This window comes from Sinocyclocheilus grahami, unplaced genomic scaffold (genome assembly GCF_001515645.1).
Source record: "Sinocyclocheilus grahami isolate Dianchi unplaced genomic scaffold, SAMN03320097.WGS_v1.1 scaffold24.1, whole genome shotgun sequence".
NCBI classification, from domain to species: Eukaryota; Metazoa; Chordata; class Actinopteri; order Cypriniformes; family Cyprinidae; genus Sinocyclocheilus; species Sinocyclocheilus grahami.
Genome location: NW_015505203.1, coordinates 3,734,066 through 3,750,893, shown reverse-complemented (window position 1 = coordinate 3,750,893; position 16,828 = coordinate 3,734,066). Strand labels below are relative to the sequence as shown.

At 41.4% G+C, this 16,828-nt stretch overlaps 1 protein-coding gene across 1 annotated transcript in view; it reads right to left on the bottom strand.

Annotated features, from left to right (window-relative positions):
* LOC107562968 (deoxynucleoside triphosphate triphosphohydrolase SAMHD1-like) overlaps positions 1-16,828 on the bottom strand; it is a 44,141-nt gene that overhangs the window by 26,134 nt on the left and 1,179 nt on the right. Inside the window, exons 2-9 of the mRNA XM_016247728.1 lie at positions 16,675-16,763; positions 6,626-6,786; positions 6,422-6,537; positions 5,819-5,875; positions 4,749-4,762; positions 4,347-4,490; positions 4,161-4,261; positions 3,049-3,157 (exon numbers count right to left, since the gene is read on the bottom strand). Of these exons, the coding sequence (XP_016103214.1) occupies positions 3,049-3,157; positions 4,161-4,261; positions 4,347-4,490; positions 4,749-4,762; positions 5,819-5,875; positions 6,422-6,537; positions 6,626-6,786; positions 16,675-16,763 (791 nt within the window). The remainder of the gene's footprint in view (positions 1-3,048; positions 3,158-4,160; positions 4,262-4,346; positions 4,491-4,748; positions 4,763-5,818; positions 5,876-6,421; positions 6,538-6,625; positions 6,787-16,674; positions 16,764-16,828) is intronic.

Genomic DNA, 16,828 nt, shown 5'->3' with positions numbered 1-16,828 from the left:
CACGCCTACCTAAAGCGGCTCGTTCTAACACGCCCCCACATGTCTACGTCACTATGTGGGAAGATTTGCATAACGCCGCCCAAATGTTCACGCAAAGAAAGAAGGTGTAACTTTTATTCTCGCTGTAGTATTGTTGTTGACGCCGCCGTCATGTCGTGAAGACGCTGTGTTTCGTTGTGAAAGCGAAACTACTTTGTTTGGCCTTCCAAAAGAGGATGATATCCGCTTCGTCATGCCGATCCATGCTGGTCACTGAGGAAATACATCAACTTTACGCTGTGGATCACCGGATCGGCTTTCACCGTGGACAAAGCAAAGTCCAGCCCGGGGTCGTCACATGTGGTTGCCGCAAGCCAGCTGGACACTCCTTTGTCAAATCCGCCGGCTGCGCCGTTCTCAAGCCCGCCTGCCTCTGCTCACTCAAGCTGGCCTCCGCATACTCTAGGCCACGGCTCACTCTAGGCCTCCAGCCTCCACTCACTCAAGGCCGCGGTGTGTGACGCTTTTTCGTTGTGAATGCAAAACTACTTCGTTTGGCCTTCCAAAAGAGGACACGACTAGAAATCAGTGGTTAAGTTGTATTTACAACACTGTTCCAGAACACTTCAACCCAGATATTCAGATGTGTGCAGCACATTTTATGGAGGACTGTTTCCAGTCTGAAGTAAGTTTTTTATATTTAAAGAATTTGCCTGCCACTGACGACTCAAACGCAAGTTTTTTGGGCAGTGTAGAGTAGCATTTGTTGTTTGTCATTTCTCCGATCACAAATGCAGACATGGTTTTATGTTACGTTCCGGCCGGACAGGGCATCCCAATATGGTAAGGGGAATAACATTTCCGTCACACGCTTGAGGTATTCGGCCAATCACAGCGCACTGGATAGCTGGCCAATCAGAGCACACCTTGCTTTTCAGAACGATGAGCTTTGTAAAAATCGACGCGTTTCAGAAAGGCGGGGCATAGAGGAAAAACAATAATGTACAGTATGTGGAAAATAATGTGTTTTTTAACCTTAAACCGCATAAACACATTTCATTACACCAAATACACAAAATAATGTTATTTTTAGCAACATCATATGACCCCTTTAAAAACTGAGAAGAGTTATAAGGTTAGTTGGTGCCTATGTTTAGATTATTAATTACAATGAGTATTTTTAACATATTGTCCTCACTGGTGAAAAAAATAGCCTGTTAATTTACAACCCCATCTTCAGAAAAGTTGGGACATTTTGTAAATTTATTAACTACTAAATTTGTAACACATGGTTTCATAGACACATGTACTTGACTGGCCTGCAGTCCAAATCGGTCTCCTATTGAAAATGTATGGCATGTCATGAATAAGAGAATAAGACAATGATGACTACTGACTGTTGAGCAGGTGAAATTTTGAATCAAGCAATAATTTGGTAAAAATTCCCCTGCACCAATTAGTATCCTTACTTCAGATTAAAACTATGAAAAAGTGTACATATAGCTGCAAGCAGCAATTAAGGGGCCAAACACAACTGAGGCAAAATGAGGAGTAAGCATGGCAGGGATAATCAGATCAAACATAACAATGAGTAATTAAAGCCATTATAGCATGATTCGGTCAAAATGGCTGAAAAATCATAAATACAACTATTGGTATTACTGCACTTTGTAACCGATTTAATGGTTTATCACTTTTGACCAATAGGTGACGCTGTTGTGAAATCGATGTGGTGTCTTCTGTGTGAGGTGACGATGACACACAAAGTTTGGTGTCATTGTCAAAGATTTGCAGAGATACAGCCGCAGTTTGACATCATGCCATTGAATTTGTTGATGTGGTAAAAGAAAACTGTTTTGTCTTCTGTCTTTTTGCTGGCAAGGTCTGAAAATGTTTTGAATCAAATTTGGGGAAATTTTGACCAACGGTTCAGGAGGAGTTAAAAAAAGTAGGTTTTCAAGGAAAATCAAAATGGTGAACAGGAAGTTTGGTAGATTATGGCATCATTTATATTGAAGTTCTCAACATGATCCAGTAAATCTATCAAGACAAGTATCATGACATAAGGCAAAACTAATAAAAAAATATTAGCATGTTTTTAAAAATTGCATTATACTTATTGATCACAAGGGGTCACTGACCCAAAAACTTTTTGAGTACCTTCAGCACATGGGGCTGATGACACATACCAAGTTTTGCAACAATATGCCTATGCATTCATTAAATATACAGTAGCATTAAATGGGAACATTAATTATTTAATTAATTTATGTATATATTTTTGTCTGCATGGTCTGAAGATGCTGGTTCAGTTTGCATGAAAACAGCCTAGGAGAAGTTTGAAAAAAGACTAGAAGAAGTTTGAAATAAGTTTTTTTTTTTCTTTTTCTAACCTTTATGTTTCAAAAGTGATTAGAATAAATATGAGTGCAACTTTTGAAAGTTGGTGGCACAGACTGTCCTCTATCTGTGTACCAAATTTCACAACATTTCACAACTCACAAATTGGTCGTGAGCGACTAACAGCAGATGGAGATCATGCATCTGTACTATACTGCTATGCCTGCAGTTCCGGGATGTGGGAATTTTCTGCCGAATTTGAACCACTGAATTTGTGGAAGTGAATTTGTAAAGCGAAATCAAATGGACTGAAAAATGCCTGTTGAATATTATAGGTCATGTTTTTAAACGGTTTGAATATTTTGGAAATTAAGTCTGAAAGATGTATATTAAATATTGAATTTGTAATAATCACAATATTTGTGGATTTCAGCCTTAAAAATGCAAGCCCTGAAAATACAATGCATTAAATGCAAACACTGTTAATGCAATACGTTTTTTTTTTTCAATTATTGCAATTCAGCTCATTTTTTCAAAAAAATTTTAAGTCCTTAATTGATTTCCATACATGCTTGATTTTTACTCAATCAAGAGACCCTCACCTATTACCCATTCACATATTTATTGTGGATTGTTTCAAAACAGTTTAACTCGGATATTCTATAATCCCTTCACTTTTACTGTGTCTCTGTCCCAAATTGGGTGTAAATAAAGTGATTTAGCAGGTACCTTGTCTCTGAAGCAGATGTGTTTTCTTTTATCCACCTCACACACTCGAGCAGATTTCAGCAGACGCTGATGATCAAAACCACATGGAATGCCAAGATAATGGCAGTCTCTGCATGTAAAATAATAAAGAAATTAAACTACGCAACAACTCATAGAGCAATAATACATTTACAATGGCCCACATTTGGAAAGTGTATCTGATGGCAAGTGTTAGTACTAGAGTAAAATAGTTACACAACAACAAGAACAGAGCTCAGTGAGGCCAAGCAGTCCAGTGACTCATGATTTAGTAAAATTAAAAACACTGGCACTCAAAAATGGCTCAAATTCTATGTACAATTAACTTGTTTGGAATCTCTAGGAAAACAGTATGGCCAAAATCATGTTTACTGTCAAACTGCAAGCCTAAAGACTGGGAATATACAACAGTGATCGAGTAATCCGCCGTGACAGCGACGATCGATCATGAAAACGATTATCATGTTGGTTTTAAAAAAATATAAATATTTTTTTTCTGATTGGTTATAGCAGCATTTTGGGCGACACCCGGCTGAGCTCTGATTGTTTAGCTTGCCACAGCATGTGGTCCAAAATATAGACGTGAGAACACAGCAAAAAGCCCAGTGTTAAATTAACTCTCCTGGGAGTTTATTTGAGTCCACACTCAAGAGTGTTAAAAGTAACTCTGAAGAGTGGCAAATTAACACTGAAGCAGTGTTAAAGTTCATAAGATTATTCGGTGAATAATTGAGTGATGATTGACCATTATTGAAGACAGCTGATGTTAACAAGCATAATCACCAAAGGAGAAAATCACAATTTCTAAGTCACCGTTATAGTGGTTAGTGTTTGTATTAGTTGGGTTCTTGACCCTTGCCTTTTTAATATTAGATTTTGCTTGACTGCTGTAACTAATCTCGTCTTTTTTTTTGCGCCAACCCAAAAAAATCTTTGGGTCTTACCTGGCCACCCCTAAAAAAATTATCTGGCTGTGTCCCTGTGGCTATGATTGAAATGAGAAGTTGCCAGAAATGCCCATCCCTACTAAAGACTGCACACTATATAATAATAATATTATAACCATTTAAACAGCCTGTTAAAGGAGTATTTACCGAGCCAAATAGTCCCATTTGTCCACATCAATGCCGTTCACTTTATTTGCCACAATCTCATAGAGGAAGGATTTGTCGTCAGTCCTGCCCTTCATTGACCACTACAAGATGGAAAATACTTTGATCAACTTAATCACTGCATCCTGATAAACACTGACTGAACCAGCACTTTAAACACATTTTTACCTGTCCATCCTTTTGTCCTTTCAAAATTAATTCCTCAATAAATCTGATGTCTTCGTCTAGATTCAATCCATAGTCCTTCATCTCTTTGTCCAGTCCATTCTTCTTTCTCATGCAGTGAAACATGTCAACAGATGCCTTCTCATGCTTGAGAAGATGATCATAAACATACAACAATATAATAATCTGTACACACAAACTACGTTTGTTACTACACACTACTACACAGGGTTGTGTAGATGGTCAGAGCATTGAACATTTAAATCATAAATCATGATTATATTTAGGAAGTAAAGACACATCAGTATGTGCCAGTAGAACATTTACAGTTTAGTAAACAGAACATTTCAACAGATTCTACTAATTGACAGTAATCTTTTTGTATCTGTATCTTATGATGCTTACCTCCCATATGTAATCTGAGAAGTGAAAAGAGATTTTAGAGGTTATGCAAGGCATGTTTATCCTTTGTTCACACACACATTATACAACTATTACATTGATTTAGCAATAGCAAACTCATTTGTTTGGCAGAAGGTTCTCTATTAAAAAGTGATTCAAAGGATTGTTTAATTATTGACTGAATAAGTGTGATTTGTAAATAATGAATGTAGATATGTTTCACTGGCAGTAAGGTTGCAAAATATAAAATTTAATTATGCAATTTTCAATTACTGTATGTATTATAGGTAACAACACGGAAATAGTCATTTGAGCATCATCTTACTGTGGGCTAGATCAAATAAAACAATTATAATTTGTATTTGCCTTTCTTGTGATTAAGCAATAAAGGCATTAATTTAAGGATTCAACAGCTTTGACAGTTAAAAATGCAGTATTAATAATTGCTTGTCTATATGCATTTCTGAAATGACTGAAGTGATATAACTCAATTACCATGCTGAACTTCATCACACAAATGAAAAAAAAATACTATTTTTGTGACGTGTTTATTATACAGAAATGTCGATAAGTTACTTTTCTAGGTTCTGATGCATTCATCAATTATGAACCTTTTTAGTTCCTGTTTCCCCTGTTAAACTCATGCCATGACAACACATAATGCTCTACTACTTGGACTCAGAATTATACATTTATATGGCAACACTATCAATGCCAAAGCGTTCACATGGAACAGCTCAGTAAATGTTGGTGATTACGACATGGCTGAACACTAGTGATGGGCACTTTTGAAGCACTGCTTCGTGAAGCTTCGCAACCTTTGTGAATCATTTGTTTCGAAACAGTGGTTCAGAGCATGTTTCAAAATGCCAAAGTCACCTGATTTCAGTAAACAAGGCTTCATTACGTCGTAACTGTTTCGAAACATTTATAAATGTCAATGGTTTGGCGTCGGGGGGGTACGCCCCTGAATACTCAATCTGAATTGACACGGCCACGGAGACCATTCCTGAACTCTCTGCACGAACAATAAAATCACTGAAAACACCAAAGTGAAAAAATGAGGCTCTTACCAGGCTGGACTTCAGGGATGAACATGCCATCAAACAAATGAGAGAACGGACCATGACCTGAATGAACAAAAATGATAACATGCATTTATTATAACTTTCATAACTTACACAAAAAAAGTCATTAATTTATAAGCATACATGTATTGATCACACTCTTCTAGATGCAGTTGGTTTCCTAGGTGATCTTAAATCTGGATACTGACTAGAAAGAGCATCATAACATGTTCAGTTATTTTCTGATTGTCTTTTGAGATTACACAAACCATGTCAGTGTAAATGACAATTATTCATCATATACTTTTTTCTCCTCTTTTTTCTGTGTTTCCTGTACACAATTATTTTATAGTTTTAATAGTGTCCTTTACAATTCAGCCAGAGTTTTCCATAAAGAAAAGAAAGTTGACACCACACGTTAATTGTTGCGCAGAAAGCTTTAAAGGTCCTACAAATATTCTCCATTATCTATATGCAAAATTCTTACTCTTAATGTTAAAAAAAAACAAAGAAAGAAAGGGAAATGAAAGACACATCTGTGTGCTTTCATGAAAGATTTATTTAATGATTTTCTGAGTAAATATGCACATGCATGTTTGTGCTCCTCACCCATGTCATGACACAGAGCAGCGATCCGAACACACAGGGAATCTTGTTCGGTAATGTTGAGCTCCGGCTGTTTCTCTTGCAGACTCTTGATCAGACATCCTGCTAAATGTGCCACACTTACATACAAAAACACACAAAGAAAAATCAATGTATTTCAAGGGAAATTATGCAAAGGTCCAGCCTCGAAAAAGAGGAAAAAGTTACCCAAGAGAGTGTTCGAAGCGAGTATGAGTGGCTCCAGGATACACCAGGTATTTAGTTCCCAGCTGTTTAATGTGTCTCAGTCTCTGAAACTGAGGAGTGTCAATGATCTTCACCAGCAGGGGGTGCAGCTCCATGTGTCCATGGATGGGGTCGTTGAAGACCTACAGAATGCAAAAAGACAAAAATAAGTTAATAAATCTCGATTTAGTGGATTGTTTGGTCTGAACTTAGCAGATTTTTTGTATATTTGTTATACATATGTTTTATATACAAATTGTAGTTTCCGTACCCACTGTATATTAAAATAGAAAAACGTTATTTTACATCATAATGATATTTCACAATATTGCATTTTTTTCCTGTATGTTTGATCAAATAAATACAGCTTTGATGAGCAGAAGAAACTCCTGTAAAAAACATTAAAAATCGTTCTGATCCCAAACTTTTGAACGGTGGTGTATATGTTCATGTTAACTGTACCAGTTTTTAATTTGTTAATTTTCATAGATTTTAAAATACAACATATGATCATACACTCAAGTCATCCTCTCTACTTAAAAAAAAATGAAGGCAGCAGTCTGCATGCATTGTTTAGAGCAAATTCAACATGAGGTACTATTAAGGGGTATGAGCTTTTTTAAAGTCATTTTATTTAAATTAAGTTTTTGTAACTTTTATCTTTTCAGATGTCTTATAAATCTTGTTAAACCAAAATAAATATGAATGCCCGTATTAATGAATATAAAGAAGACTCAGTATTACATTCAATAATGTGAAATTAGTTCTTTGAAATATTATGCTCAGTGTGTCACGGATCCAGCCATTCCACCAGCGTCAGACCCAACAGCCCCACCTTCCCGTTCCAGCTCACCTGAGTATTGATTCCTTGCACCTGCCTCTGCCCAATTAAGAGATGCTTATAAACCCGCACTCACAGACACCTAACCGTCTGGTCTCGTCTATTGCTAATGTGTAAGACTTACCCGACTCCTGGTTTCCTGTTATCCGATTGTTTTCTTCAGCCGCTGGTCATCTGTCCTCGATTCCTGTCCTCCCTGAAGCACACACGGACTAGAGAATTTGAGATAAGTCTCTCTAATACTGGGCATTCATGTCGTATCAACTTACCTGTGTTTTCCCTGAGTGTTTCCCTTCAATAAAGTCCTGTGAACACTCATCTTGTTTCCTGTGCTTCAGTGGTGTGTGACAGAAGACCAGACCTTTTACTAGGAGATGGATCCCGAATCTCCGACCACGTCGCAAGGCGATCCATTTGCCGAATTCATTCACCTGCTCCCTCCAGTCCTCGCTTCCTGACCTTATCTGCCGGCCGGCCCCATGGCCTTACCAGAGCCGTTCAGTGGCGCGACGGAGAACTGCAGCGGCTTTCTCCTTCAATGCACCTTATTCTTTGAGATGCAACCTCAGCGGTTCACCACAGATAGAGCCAAAATAGCGTTTATTATCTCACTGCTCACCGATCGTGCACTCCTGTGGGCTAAGACCATCTGGGAACAAGCTGGGCCTGCAACTCGGACCCTGGAGGATTTTGTGGCCCATTTTAAGGAGGTATTCGATCAGTCTACAAATTCCCTTTCTGTGCATGACCAGTTATATCACCTTAAGCAAGGAAGATCCTCCGTCTCGAAGTATTCTGTGAAACTCCGCACCTTAGCCGCTGCGAGTGGATGGAATGAGGGAGCTCTCATCACAGCTTTATAGGCAAGGGCTGTCCCCGTCGCTCCGACTGCATCTCGCCATCTATGATGACAGCTTTGGTTTAGAGAACCTAATCCAGCGATCCATTCGTGTGGCCCAGAGGTTAACAGCCTGTGATCTGGAATTACCTACCCTTCCCACTCCGTCTGCCTCTGCAGCAGTAGCAGTATCTTTGCCGATGTCATGTCCTCCAGCATCAGCCATCAAACCGATGCAAGTTGACTCCATTCATCTCTCTCCAGCCGAACGTCAAAGACGCATGCAACAACACCTGTGTCTTTACTGTGAAGCTGAAGGCCATCTCATATCTGAATGCCCCGTTCGTCCACCTCGTCCTGCTGTGAGTTGTTTGACCCCGAGACCTGAAGTTACTTCATTAGTGTACTTTCCTGTATCAGTGATGTCTACCACAAATTTCATTTCAGCCAAGGCCCTCATTGACTCGGGCTCCACGGGAAACTTCATTTCCAGAGACTTCGTCAGCCAGTTCCACATCCTGCAAATCCCTTGCCAGAAAATTAATGTGCACTCCATCCTAAGGAAATCTCTCAGAAGAGGTGAAAGTGTAATTTAAGTTATTTTCGGTGTGATCAGGAGAAGATGCCTCAAAACGCGTATCCGCGTTAATCGACCTCAGAGGGTTAACCACTGTACACCATCCCTTACCCTTCGCATAGGTGTGACCCATTATGAAAGAATCTCCTTGCTGGTGCTGGACGGATCAACTGCAGATATCATCCTGGGACGCCCTTGGCTAAAGCATCATAACCCTCACCTTTCCTGGACTGCTGGTGACATCCTCTCATGGAGTGACGCTTGCTTTGAGACTTGTCTACAACTCCATGCTCGACCCTCTTCCATTATTAAATCAACTAAGGTGCTCCTCCAGGCCACAACTATCGAGAGTCCTGAAGTACAGCACGATAGAGGTATCCCGGAAGAGTATAGGGCATTCCAGGATGTTTTCTCCCGTTTGCCCCCGCACCGATCTTGGGACTTGGGAGTATAGCCATTATCCATCCCTGAACAGAAGGCCATGGAGGAATATGTAGAAAAGGCCTTTCACCAGGGTAACATCTGCCCTTCTACATCCCCTGCCACTTCTAGCTTTTTCTTTGTAGCCAAAAAGGATGGAGGCTTAAGACCCATGTATTGATTTTTCGAGCCCTCAACAAGCAAACCGTCCTGTACAAATATTCCCTTCCCCTGGTACCAGCGGCGCTCGAGTTATTGAAAGGTGCTTCCATTTTCACAAAATTGGACCTGTGCAGCGCGTACAACCTCATCCGGATATGGAGGGGGGATGAATGGAAGACCGCCTTCATCACACCATCGGGGCATTATGAATATCGGGTCATGCCGTATGGGCTAGCCAACTCACCCTCCGTATTCCAGGCCTTCATGAATGAGGTGTTCCGGGGCTACCTGCATCGTTTTGTGATCATTTACATCGATGACATCTTGATCTACTCCCAGAACGAGGCAGACCATCGTCTCCACGTTGCGCAGGTCCTCCAAAGACTGAGGAAGAATCACTTGTACTTGGAAAAAATGTGAGTTTCACCGCTCCTCTGTTCTGTTCCTGGGCTACATCATTGATGCCAAAGGTATACAAATGGACCCGAAGAAGGTGGACGCAGTCTGGCAGTGGCCCATTCCCACTTCTATTAAGGAACTTCAACGATTCCTGGGTTTTGCTCATTTTTATCGTTGCTTCGTCGCTGACTTTAGCACCGTAGCAGCTCCCCTCACCTCCCTCCTACGGAAAATGCCCAAACATCTATCATGGTCTCCAGCAGCATCAGAGGCCTTTTCCCAGCTAAAACTGGCAATCACTACTGCACCCAACTTGATTCACCCGAACCCGGAATTGCCCTTCATCGTAGAAGTCGATGCCTCCACTACGGGTGTGGGAGTGGTGTTATCACAGCAGCAGGGGACCCCACCAAAGCTCCATCCATGCGCCTTCTCCAAGAAGTTGTCCCCGGCAGAGCAGAACTATGATATTGGCAATCGAGAACAATAACAAACCAACTCTAACTCAATGGACAGGAACTAAAATAGGGCAGATAGCAAGGGGCAGACAAGTGAACACAATGAAGGTGATTAACTAATAATGAGAACAGGAACCAAACCAAATATGGGCACAAGAGTGAGAAGACACAACAACCAGTCCATTACTGTGACAGTTCGCCCCCTCCCGGAAGGCGTAACCTCGCGCCGCAGGAAGAAAGGGTGGGTCAGAGGGGGACTTAGGAGGAGGACAAAGGAGTGGGTGTGGGATGGTGAAGGGCTGGCAGGAAAGCTGGCAGGCAGACGGTACAGGTGTAGGTTTGGGCAGAGGACGGACTCCAGGGAGGAGGATGGTGAACAGAGTCCAGAGTGGAAACGACAGAGGGAGAAGCCATGGAGGAAACAGGAGGAGCCAGGGCGGATCAGATGGAGGGAGGAGCCAGGGAGAAGACAGGAGGGACCTGGAGCAGGAGGAGCCAGACGAGACCCAGGCTGCAGCCATGATAGCGGCCCACGGTGGAGCCGACGGCGGGAGGAGCCATGGTGGAGGAAGGGCTAACGACTTCAGGGGGCCGACTGACGGCGGCGGAGTAGGTGGTGGAGGAGCCTGAGGCAGAGATGGATAGCAGATGAGCCAGGGCGACGGGGAGGATTCGGAGGGTCAAGGCGGAGCAGATGGCACTGGAGCCGGAGGCGGGGATCCGGAAGGCCGCGGTGGAGCCGGAGCGACAGAGGACCGAGGTGCAGCCAGAGGGAAGGAGGAACCTGACAGAGCCAGAGGGACAGAGGGATGAGGTGTAGCCAGAGTAGTGGAGTCCCGAAGCAGCGAATGGTTGACGACAGACCAAGGCGGAGCCGGAGGGACAAGGGAGTCCGGCGAAACCAGTGGACTGATGGGCCTTGGCGGAGGGGAGGGAGCTAGGAGCCATGGTGGAGCCTCTGGGACGAAAGGGCCGAAGCGGAGTCCGGGACTAAGAGGCTGAAGGCGGAGACAAGGGATCCACCAGCCACGATGCCGATGGAGACTGGCAGACCCGCGGTGAATCCAGCACACAGAAATTGGGCTGAAGGTGAACAGAGGGGCTGACAGGACCCAGCTGTGGCGGAGCTGAAACAGCAAGGATGACAGGAAGAGGCAGGAAAGGGAGGGTGGGTGGGAGTTGAGGATTCTCAGGGGGCTTAGGAACGGTGTGTGTTGCCCACACACCGCAAGGCTATTTCCAGCACCGCGAGCACCAGCAACAGGGGAATGACCTCTGTGGTCGTTATCGCACTGGCAGACAGTTCAGGGCAGACAGACAGTTCTGGGTAGGCAGATAATTCGGGGCAGACAAATAATTCAGGGCAGGCAGAGAGTTCAGATGAAGGCAGAATAAGAGAGGGCATGTCAGCATAAATATCCTAATTATAGTCCATTGAGCTCAGCTCACCCTCAGCCATGGTGCAGTGGGCGGAGCTTCACTCCACGCTCTCCATCGCGCTCTCCCCCGTGGCGAGCTCTGTAGCCGGCTCGCGCACCTGGTCTGACATCATGGGGTCTGACTCCAGGGCGATCCTCAGCACTGTTGTTCTCTCTGGCAATGGCTCTCTGTCAGCGGTGGGCTCAGGCTTTATTTCCATGCAGTGGGGTGATGGTGGGCTGGGCTCTGGGTCCAGAGTGGGGCTATTGTCGTCTTCCGCGATATCCACGGTGAGCGGCAATTTACAAGACACCCACAGGCAATTTACAGCACCCAGTCAATGAAGGCGGCGAGGCTCTCTCGAGGACTCTCCGCAGACAGCTGCTCTTGTGTGGTGTCGTTAAGTCAAACAAGATAGAATGAGCAGAGGCAGCTGTCCGGGTAGTGAGTGTAGTTCGCAAGAAACACAAAGTCCTCTGTGTGGTCCTCGAGAGAGCGATCCCCCTGCTCCAGCAGGAGGATGAGGGTGGCAGGCTCGTTCATAAATAAAAAAAAGAAAAACTTTCAAAACAGAAAATAAACAAGGGAGAACACGCCACTATTATTTTTGTAGGTTGGTTATTCTGTCATGGTCTCTGTGCTGTGCACACACAAAAGGCTCACGACAATGAAGGTGGAAGAGAATAATTTATTTAATATAATCCAAAGATGAAGAAGTCCAACACACACACAGGGAGACATAAGCAATAACCAACCAACTCTAACTCAATGGACAGGAACTAAAATAGGGCAGATAACGTCTCGGTTACGTATGGTAACCCTCGTTCCCTGAAGGAGGGAACGGAGACGTCACATTGGATGACCGACGAATTGGGATCTCGCTTAGAGATCATTGGGAGTGACCGACTGAAAGGAAACAAGGGGCAGACAGGTGAACACAATGAAGGTGAATAACTAATAATGAGAAGAGGAACCAAACCAAATATGGGCACACGAGGGAGAAAACACAACAACCAGTCCATTACTGTGACAACATGAGGTTAAGATGGAGATTTTTGCTAGGCAGAGAAACTCACAACTCATTTATCCTTAGGAAAGACACACACAATGCCCATAAAAATTTACTATTCTGAAAAACCTTTCTGTGAATGAACACCCATCTCTTCAGGACATTGTGTATATCATTACTGTTCTTGTATATTGTCTTTTGAATTGTATACTGTTTTGTGTGTGTGTTATGATAGATCACTAGTTAATATAACCCCACCGATACCATGTTTGGTCTCTGTGAATTTGTCTTCTGATGATCTAAACGAGAGTGTATATTATATGTTGGTACTCAATATATTAGTGTTCTAAGAATCTTTAGTAATTTTGCATGAACACCCAATCGAGTTCCATGTGAAAATTACCATGCTCTCACACAAAGGGTCATAAAACTCCCTAGTATTTCCAACCTCCCGCTTGGAATTTCAGCCTTTCTCATTGGACAAGCCCATCCTGAGAGGCATGAATCTTCTCAGACCTTAAAAGGCTCACGCACAGTTCTGTCCATGTTTTTGTTTTCTTCTGCTAAGTCTTCTGCTAAAACCTTCTGATTGCAGCCCGTGTGGAGAGCCTGAGCAAGTGCGGGCGTGCCCGGTGGGCTCCAACACATAGCCAGTCAGTCTGCGGTTCTGTTAGATACGGAGAAGACGAGGATGTGAGCTAGATGTCTTCTGTACCTTAAGTCTGCGCCAGGCCTCGGCCTTGACTTTCCATTCACCAAAGATCCTAGGATCTCAGCTGATGTCTCTCTTAGCTCTTTTTCACTTTCCACTGGGAAGAAACTCCCAATCACCATCGAATCAGAACATCTTTGGAGTTCATCACTCTTCAAACCCGGAAGAAGGTGATCGCGACTCCTACACCACCGAACCTCCAAACCATCAAAACTTTCATCCAAGACTGCATCCCTACGCTCATTCCAGGCCAAGGCAATGCAAGTATCATACATTTAACTAAACGAAACAGAGGTTTCGTATAAGCTGTAGACCCCGTTCTCAAACGGCGCTGATGGTTTCACTCAGGTGGGTAACTGACTCTTTTCATAGCTTCATTCTCTAGTTTTTCCTGATGGATTCATCCATCAAGCCTCATTTGCCCTTTCCCATGTATGAATGATTGTTTGTTTGTTAGACTAGTTTGTGTTAGTGTTTAGTTAATAAAACTTGTGTGCACAAATTACATGAGTTTCTGATTCTGCCTTGCAAATCAATGTCCCTGGCCTCAGTGCTGGGGGATGGTGTCTTGTAGTTGGTGATGTCCTTCAGGCCTTTCCACACTGATGCAGGCTTATGATGTGATCCTTACTACATGTGCTAATGCATTACTACTGTATTAAAGTACTTTCTGTGGCCATGGAAATATCCTTTCCTAGAGTTGATATGAACTTTCACTGAATGTTCGCTGGACGAAAGGTTGGTTGATGGCAATTTAATTCTGTTACAGTCACTACTGCCAGCTGATATAAATAATTGTAATTAAACATAATTAACTGTAATTTTTTATATACATTTCCCTTTTGAGCTAATTTGCTACATATTTGTTTATCCTTCGCTAGAGACACTGGGTCTCTCACATTTGTATCCTCAAATGTTTTGAAGAGATCTCAACAACATCACACATTGTGCTCAGATTTCTCTTAAGCTTAAGACTCTGGGGGTCTCATATTTGTCTCCTTTAAAGCTTTATAAAATATCTCAACAACTTTGCAAAGTGTGCACCAAGTCAAATACTTGAAATGCTCTAAATAAAGGGGAAAAAACACATCAATTCAGAGTTTAAGAGAAATCATGCAGAAATAAGGATAATAATACTTTTTATAGGATAATGTTTATGTGCTTAGGCACAATTTGTTGTTGGAAATAGTAATGTACCCGATGCATTTATCAAGACTGATTTACAGAAAAAAGTAACCCTGTAGTTTTTCTTTACTGAAAGGTACATAAATGGCTCATGACTCCGTCTTGATTATTAATTGACTAATTTGATTATTAATACATAAAAGAGACAAAGGAGACTAAGGCGAGAGCTCCCGAATCTTTAGTGTAGGAGAAAAATCAGAGCACGGTGTGTGATGTTACTGAGATCTTGTTTGAAACACTGGAAGAGACAAATATGAGACCACCAGAATATTTAGTTTTGGAAAAAAAATATTTGAAAGAGCACAGTGTGTGATGTTGTTGAGGTCTTTTTTAACTAAGCTCATTGCCATAGCAGTGTAATGTCTGATCAAGCTTTAGTCCTCCAGAGGGAGCCCTCATCTGAATACTGAACTATTACTTCCTGACACATCAGTTTCTGTCTTGTCATTTCCTGTCACCATGTGTTTAAGCCATGTGTTTGCACTGCCATGTTGTGAAGTATTGTAGTGAAACAACCCCTTTTGAAGCTTCAATTGAACCAATCAATTGAACCAATTGCTTTGCAAAATGATTCACTGTTTCAAAGAGCTTGAAACTCAACACGCGGGTCAAAACTGTGTAAACGTAACAAAAACTCAGGCACAAATTTTTTTTTATAAAACAACAAACCCATTATAAATGTTTTATTGAATGTGTAATACATTATATGTAATTAAAACAATCAAATGCCATAAATAACATGACTGTGGCAGTTTGATACACACTCTGAACCATAGGTTTGAAACTAATTATTTGCAAAGATTTCGATGCTTCACAAAGCAGTGCTTCAAAAGCGCCCATCACTAAAGTATTGCCAATTCCACTGATTAAATAATCGGTTTTCCATGCCATTGTTGATGATTGCTGCTATGACCATTGTTTTTGTTCTTTTGATTAACGTCTCTGGATTACTGTTTTGGATTTGTCTGTCAATTGACTGTTTTCCTGTTTTAACCAAAGCCTGTGAGTTGTCAACACTTTGGAATAGGGAACACATATTCACAATTAACTAAGATTTTCCCTGAACAAACTCCTAAGTTGCTGCTTATGAATAGTTAGTAAGGTAGTTTTTAAATTTAGGTATTGGGTAGGATTAGGGATGTAGAATATGGTCATGCAGAATATGTGCTTTATAAGTACTAAAAATCAGCCACTATGTTAACAATAGGCATGCTAATAAGCTGCTAGTTAATTAAAGATCAATAGCTATTAAATACAGAGTTGGTAAAATAAATAGCATAGATAATTACTGGCCTATAGCCTTGGCCAGTACTTAATCCAAGGTTATTGAAAGGATTTTATTAAATAAGATGGAACATTTTGTACTGACTTCTGATAACCAGTTTGGTTTTAAACCAAAACATGGCACTGATATGTGTATTTTTGCTCTAAAGGAGCATTTCGTTTTTTATAGTAATGTTTATGTGTTTTATTGATGCTTCTAAAGCCGTTGATCATGTTAATGATGAAACAATTATTTTTTAAGTTATACAATAGAGGAGTTCCCACATTTTTAGTGAGAATTTTGGCTTTTTGGTATGCTCATCAATTAATGTATGTAAAACGGGGTACGTGTGTGTCTGCTCCATTCAGTGTATGTAATGGAGTCAGACAGGGAAGCATTTTGTCTCCCTTTTTATTTAATGTTTATATGGATGATTTATCAAAGCTGTTGAATGGTTGTAGAACAGGTTGTATGGCTGGTCATACCATTATAAACCATTTGATGTATGCAGATGATTTGGTGATCTTTTGTCCATATAGTGCTGGTCTTCAACAGTTACTGAGGATTTGTTCTCGATATGGTTCAGATTTTGATATTAAATATGATACCAAAAAGAGTAATGTTATGATTGTTAGGAGTAGGGAGGACAGGAAACTGATAGTTTCTTTATAATTAAAGAGGATGACTCAACCTAACCACTCGCTTATTTTTCCCTTTTTCTATTTCTTGCTTTTATATTGAGCTTACCTTCACTTCAGTTGAAAGCTCAAATGAGTATTTCCTTTCGATGTTTTGCAACTCCCCAATGATCTTCGGTTTTTTCTCTGTGGTATATTCTGTGGTATTGAAATAGCATTTTAGATATTCAATCAAATACATATTTTACTTCAACTTAACAACA